General features: G+C 46.0%; 1 protein-coding gene across 1 annotated transcript in view; it reads left to right on the top strand.

The window, feature by feature from the left end:
* The window catches only part of sparcl2 (SPARC-like 2), a gene marked incomplete at its 3' end in the record, with an annotated part of 12,743 nt that overhangs the window by 4,849 nt on the left and 394 nt on the right, over positions 1–7,500 (top strand). Inside the window, exons 3-7 of the mRNA XM_083650692.1 lie at positions 327–438; positions 724–842; positions 1,259–1,413; positions 3,148–3,260; positions 6,844–6,938. Coding sequence (XP_083506818.1) covers positions 327–438; positions 724–842; positions 1,259–1,413; positions 3,148–3,260; positions 6,844–6,938 — 594 coding nt within the window. The remainder of the gene's footprint in view (positions 1–326; positions 439–723; positions 843–1,258; positions 1,414–3,147; positions 3,261–6,843; positions 6,939–7,500) is intronic.

The following is a 7,500-nucleotide window of genomic DNA, read 5'->3' as shown; positions in this document are numbered from 1 at the left end:
GAATACAGTTTCTTAATTATGTGAACTAGAAATCAGCGTGCAAGATTTAGGGTGGGAGCAACATGTTATGAAATGTTTGTATGAGTACAGGATTACAGCAGCTCCTTAGAGACGAGATATTCCCTCCTCATCACCTTCAATAAGTACGTTCATGCTGCTGGCTCACGTTCCCCTGGAGAAGGCTGTGTAGAGCTGGTCATGAGCAGTTGCTCCCATCTAGAGCAACTGAATAAGTGATCGTATCACCATGCACTCAGTGGTGGAAAAGCTGGAGCTGCAGAACTAGAAAACAGAAAAACTACAAGGGTTTTTCCTCCATGTTTCAGAAAAGCTATGTGAGCTCCTCAAGTGCCACAGTCCAGTGGGATCTTGGTGCCAGGTGGTTCAGGAAAATGGAGTCCTCATCCCAAAGTGTGTGTGTCCTCAGTCCTGTCCACGGTAAAGTGTGTGTGTCCTCAGTCCTGTCCACGGTAAAGACACTTTAAAATGTCCTTTTGGGATTTTGGAAGCCTTGCGATGGAAAAGCATAATTTTGGAAAACCTGTGTGCTTAGTTATAATCAATCATTAATACTCAACTTTATAATCAACTTTAAAACAGCTTTAATAGCTGAAGACTTAACTTCTGGAGTTTGATAATAAAATAGAGCAGTATTATTGTGAATCCAAAGTTCTGTCTATGACACACACCATTTGGCATGTGAGTACTTCATCCTGTATTCAGGCAGAGGGCGCCAGTGTGCAGTGTTCTGGGGAAAACCTACGGGAATGAGTGTCTACTACATCAGGAAGCCTGCAGAAAGAAGCGTCGCACTGGACTGGCCCACATTGGACCGTGTCTGGGTAAACACACACACACACACACACACACACACACACACACACACACACACACACACACACACACACACACACACACACACACACACACACACACACACACAGACACACACACACACAATAACAACAACAACAACAACAACAACAATAATAATAATAATAATAATAATTCATAATTGATTGGATTTATATAGCACCTTTCTATACTCAAAGCGCTTCCCATATGAGGGGAGGGGAAGGGAACACACACACGCACGCACGCACACGCACACACACACACACACACACACACACACACACACACACACACACACACACACACACACACACACACACACACACACACACACACACACACTCTTACAAACATGTTTTATAAATTGAATCCTCCAAATAGTGCCGTTATCACTGTGCTTCAGCTCCCAAGGCTAACTGCACAGAGGAGGAGTTTGGCCAGTTCCCGTACCGTCTCCTGGACTGGTTCCTCCTGCTGAGTCGGATGGGAGAGTCGTACGCATCTGCCGCCCCGCCACAGAGCTGCCTCAGCCACAGCTACAGAGCACAGCTGGCACAGGTATGCTTCACACTTCAACTGAATCAAGTGACCCTGAGATGGAGCTCTGACTAGTGGTGAGAAATGAAATTGCAGGTGGGCCTGAATAAAAGTGGAGGGTTGCACAGAAATGGATAGGTGAAAATAACTGCATGCCAAAACTGCATGGTTTTTGCCAAAAACGGCATGGGATTATCATAAAGTGGGCATGTCTGTAAAGGGGAGACTTGTGGGTACCCATAGGTACCTCATTCAGATATCTTGAGTTGAGAGTTCTAGGGACCCCTTTTGAATATGGCCATGCCAGTTTTTCCTTCACCAAAATTTAGGCCATTTTGGAGCATTATTTAGCACCCATCCTGACAAGCATAGCGTGCAATGGTTGGTACCATGATGCATTGGGTCTTCTAGTTTCATAATACCAGGAGCCCCACTCTAGCTTTAAAGATTAGCCCACTACAGACTCTGAAAGACGGTCATCTCGGCCGCAGATGCCGGTTCTTGTGATTGGATGGGCCTAAGCAAGAAGGGGATGCGCCTAGGCCCGGTCCATCCATACGTCCTGTACGTCCAAGAGGGTCACAGAGAGCCGTGACTCTCTGGGAGACACAAAGTTTGAAATGAGCCTGAACTCCATGAAAGCCTGAAAGACAGTAAAACTCTTTAAATGACAGCAAAGTGGAGAAGGTGATTATAGAGTAATAAACATGATCAATGGTCCATGATGATGTCAGCCAAGGATTCAAATTGAATCAATAACTATGACGAAATGTGATGAAGAAACTATAAACCAGACAACAAAATATCAAGGGGATCACTTCTATTCCCTGTGTGGCATCAATGTGTTGTTTCTGACACCAGACACCCTAATCATGGTAGTATACGCGTCATGGATTTTCTAGCAAGAAATCAATGTTAACAACCTAAGTGGCAAGTTCTTGTGTTGCTCACGGTGTGGTCATCCACAGAATGAAATAGGGGTTCTAAAGAGCAGCATCATGTATAAATAGGACTTGATCAATAATCACTAAATTATTCAATCAGAAGATGAATGGACGGGTAACTCAATATGATGCTGACAGCCACCTTGACCCCCTGCCCTCAAATGAATGAGAGCAAAACTGATGGAATATGATGTTATTGTCTCAAAATCCGTTTATTTTATTAGTATTTTTATCATGAGTAATCAATTCCTTGTACCATTTAATAATATATTTAGATTTTTTTTAATGACAAATTATGATGTTGTAAAATTCTTGTTATGGTACTTCATTCACGTGCAAAAGTATGTGCATTCTTCCTTTATGAAGCATAGTTTCTTCTACTGATATGGACTCTAGCCTAGTGTCTCTAGGGTGAGGGGGGATAGAATATTGACAGATAACAGAACACAATAGAAAATAACATAAGGGTGAACAAAACAATTACAATAAAATATTCTCTCTTCACCACCTCTTCACCTTACCTCTCTCTCTCTCTCTCTCTCTCTCTCTCTCTCTCACACACACTCTCTCACTCACTGTCTCTCTCTCTCTCTCTCTCTCTCTCTCTCTGTCTCTCCTGCTGTCTCTCTCTCTCTCTGTCTCTCTCTCTCTCTCTCTCTCTCTCTCTCTGTCTCTCCTGCTGTCTCTCACTCTCTCTCTCTCTGTCTGTCTCTCTCTCTCTCTCTCTCTGTCTCTCCTGCTGTCTCTCACTCTCTCTCTCTCTCTCTGTCTCTCTCTCTCTCTCTCTCTCCTGCTGTCTCTCGCTCTCTAGCGGAGGTTTGTCTTACTGGACAGGAATAAGGATGGGAGGTTGAGTCGCAGGGACCTGAGGAAGCTGCGTTACAAGAGGATGCCTCTGGAGCACTGCGCTACACCCTTCTTTCAGTCAGTCCCACTCAAATATCACCTACTGTTGTCCTTTATTTTTACGCCTCTCCCATCTTGGTTGGTTAGTCAAGTTTCTATTATAATTATTATTATAATAATTTTTTATAGATTGCATAAGCTATTTCCTGGAAATAATCTGAGCATTTTCATCATAGCACATGGCATCAGAGCAAATATGAACTGGTTTTGCTTGATAAACAATAGATTAAAGTTTGCATGTGTTTGCAGGAGTTCAGTAGTATGTTGGAAAACAATTACCGATTTGAAGTCCTAGCTGAAGTCCTGTGATCCATACAGTGACTTCTTAACCTTAGTGATTTTTTTAACCTAAAGACTTTGCTACCTCTTCATCAAGTCACATCCTTCACGCACATGTTTTGGAGGCGCCGTGAAATTTGTCCTCCGCGTTTGACCCATCCTGGCTCGTCCACCTCCATGGTTCAGGTCCAGGAGCGGAGGGCAGCTGCAGTGAAGCTGGCTCATCCACCTCCATGGTTCAGGTCCAGGAGCGGAGGGCAGCTGCAGTGAAGCGCCCGGGGACCAACTTCTTCCAACCGCCGCTGGCCAGATGACGATCTTCTGCATGTTTTTAGTTGGGGGTTATATATGGATGGAGGAACCCCAGGGAGCACGGGGAGAACATGCAAACTCCACACAGAAAGGCTCTTTCGACGAGATAGCCCACCTGGGCAGTAGGAACTGAGGACATGCGAGGAACACACCTTCAGCGCCCACAGCATCCCGGGTGGGAATCGAACCCAGGACCTTCTAGCTGTGAGGCGACAGCCAATCAGGGTGCTCCCCCCTTTTTAAGATCTTACAGTCTGTTTATATTCTCATTGCTTCTTGGTGTCACACATTTCCTAGAGTGGAAAATAAAATTATTTGACAATTACAGCAGAGAAAAACAACAACAACCTTTGCTGATCTGAACACTGAATATTGGCTCAGAGGCCATTCTGTGTCATACAGCGTGTTGTTTTTCAGCTAATTGGTGAAGCGTAAAGGGTTAAAAATGTCTCACCCCGCGATGCCTTTCGCCCCCGCTCTGTGACCATGTCGCACCTCCCACCATGCTGTTCTCTCTGCACGCCATCCAGCCATCAAGCCCTGCCCCCTTCCTGTGTCCTCCTGTCCTCCTGACTCACTACCACACCATCTCTCCTTCCTGTGTCCTCCTGTCCTCCTGACTCACTACCACACCATCTCTCCTTCCTGTGTCCTCCTGTCCTCCTGACTCACTACCACACCATCTCTCCTTCCTGTGTCCTCCTGTCCTCCTGACTCACTACCACACCATCTCTGCTTCCTGTGTCCTCCTGTCCTCCTGACTCACTACCACACCATCTCTCCTTCCTGTGTCCTCCTCTTCTCCTAACTCACTACCACACCATCTCTGCTTCCTGTGTCCTCCTCTTCTCCTAACACTCACTACCACACCATCTCTCCTTCCTGTGTCCTCCTGTCCTAACTCACTACCACACCATCTCTCCTTCCTGTGTCCTCCTCTTCTCCTAACTCACTACCACACCATCTCTGCTTCATGTGTCCTCCTCTCCTAACTCTCACTACCACACCATCTCTCCTTCCTGTGTCCTCCTCTTCTCCTAACTCACTACCACACCATCTCTCCTTCCTGTGTCCTCCTGTCCTCCTGACTCACTACCACACCATCTGTCCTTCCTGTGTCCTCCTCCTCTCCTGACTCTCACTACCACACCATCTCTCCTTCCTGTGTCCTCCTCCTCTCCTGACTCACTACCACACCATCTCTCCTTCCTGTGTCCTCCTCCTTTCCTAACTCACTACCACACCATCTCTCCTTCCTGTGTCCTCCTGTCCTCCTGACTCACACTACCACACCATCTGTCCTTCCTGTGTCCTCCTCCTCTCCTGACTCTCACTACCACACCATCTCTCCTTCCTGTGTCCTCCTCTTCTCCTAACTCACTACCACACCATCTCTCCTTCCTGTGTCCTCCTGTCCTCCTGACTCACTACCACACCATCTGTCCTTCCTGTGTCCTCCTGTCCTCCTGACTCTCACTACCACACCATCTCTCCTTCCTGTGTCCTCCTGTCCTCCTGACTCACTACCACACCATCTCTGCTTCCTGTGTCCTCCTGTCCTCCTGACTCACTACCACACCATCTCTCCTTCCTGTGTCCTCCTGACTCACTACCACACCATCTGTCCTTCCTGTGTCCTCCTCTTCTCCTGACTCACACTACCACACCATCTCTCCTTCCTGTGTCCTCCTGTCCTCCTGACTCTCACTACCACACCATCTCTCCTTCCTGTGTCCTCCTCCTCTCCTGACTCTCACTACCACACCATCTCTCCTTCCTGTGTCCTCCTCTTCTCCTAACTCACTACCACACCATCTCTCCTTCCTGTGTCCTCCTGTCCTCCTGACTCACACTACCACACCATCTCTCCTTCCTGTGTCCTCCTGTCCTCCTAACTCTCACTACCACACCATCTCTCCTTCCTGTGTCCTCCTGTCCTCCTAACTCTCACTACCACACCATCTCTCCTTCCTGTGTCCTCCTCCTCTCCTGACTCTCACTACCACACCATCTCTCCTTCCTGTGTCATCCTCCTCTCCTGACTCTCACTACCACACCAGCTCTCCATCATCTCGCTCCTCCACCCCATTTAAGCACTTCACTTCCCCTTTCCTTCCTTCCTTCCTTGATTGGTGGTTTTTCCTCTCTCCTTTATAACCAGACTCTTGCTCGACGCTTCCGTGACGTGCTGCGACGGAGACGTTTCTGTGTCCCAGGCCTAACCATTTTGTTTCAAATTTACAATTGAGATTGTAGACGTAAAATGCCACATTTTAGAAGCGTATGTTCTGCAGACGTTTCGCTCCACATTTACGTCTCTACATATCCCTGGTTTACAGTATTCTGGTGACTGGATTGTCAATGGGCTCAGCCTCCGTCTCTGTTCATCCATCTTTTTCTCACCCTCCCTCCCTCTTCACCCCTTGCTCACTATTTCGTCCCTCCCCCTCTGCCTCTCTCTCTCTCTCTCTCTCTCTGTCTCTGTCTGTCTGTCTCTCTACCATCCCCACCCCCACCCCGCCCTCTTCCTCTGCCAGTCTGCAGTGACAGGTTTTGTGGGAGTGAGGCTGACTGTGTCAATGTCAACCTACCCCAATGATAATGTTTATTACCCCACTGTGTGTCCCGCCACCCATGGATTAGTGCAAATTGAAGCAGTACCCTTCAGAGCAAAGGCAGTGGCTGCCGAACAGCCCCGGTGCAGTTGTTCCCATACTTATGAATATGTCTTCATACTGCCTGTGTGTGTCTATGCAAATCTGTCGTTGTGCGTTTGTGTTTGCAAGGTTGTGTGTGTGTGTGTGTGTGTGTGTGTGTGTGTGTGTGTGTGTGTGTGTGTGTGTGTGAGAGACATAAATGGGTTTATATGAGTGTGTGAATTGTGTTATTTTGTGTGTGTGTGTGTGTGTGTGTGTGTGCGTGTGTGTGTGTGTCTGTGTGTCTGTGTGGTTGTCTGTTGTCGTCAGTTTCCGAGGTGACCCGTGCGTTATATTGTGCTGTGTGTGTGCAGGTCATGTGACCCTGACAGGAACGGGAAGGTGACCCTGCGCGAGTGGACGTCCTGTCTGGTAGATCGCTCCGAGGCCTGGTTCTACCGCTTCATGTGTGAGTGACAAGCGTTCCCCTCCCTCCTGCCATGTTTGCCAGTATACTTTCCTTGGTTTAAAGTGGCTATTCACTAATTTATTTATTTATTTGATTTTTATATATAAATAGGCTATCATTATTTATGTTATTATTATTATTATTATTATTATTATTATTATTATTATTATTATTATTATTATTATTATTATTATTATTATTATTATTATTATTATTATTATTATTGTTGTTAGTAGTAGTATTAGTATTTTTGTCAGGGACCATGTGCAAAAGATAACATTGATCTCAAAGAGAAGCTTTGCACCAGATTATATCAATTCCATCACCAGGACTTCCCAGGCAGGTTGCCATAAAATACAGCACAAATAATACAGCAATGCAATAAATTACAAAGTACATTTTGAAAAGATATCTACACATCATAATTCATACAATCACCACAATTCATACACATAAGCACAATTTATACACATTGCACAGTAATATCACATTATGCAGCTCTAAATAGCGAATTCATAATAAAGTATTAAACGAATGTAGGCATGATTGGTTATTTACAATC

Source organism: Poromitra crassiceps (genome assembly GCF_964638095.1).
Source record: "Poromitra crassiceps genome assembly, chromosome: 14".
NCBI classification, from domain to species: Eukaryota; Metazoa; Chordata; class Actinopteri; order Beryciformes; family Melamphaidae; genus Poromitra; species Poromitra crassiceps.
The sequence above is the reverse complement of the archived record's forward strand: the minus strand, read 5'-3'. Positions and strand labels throughout refer to the sequence as shown.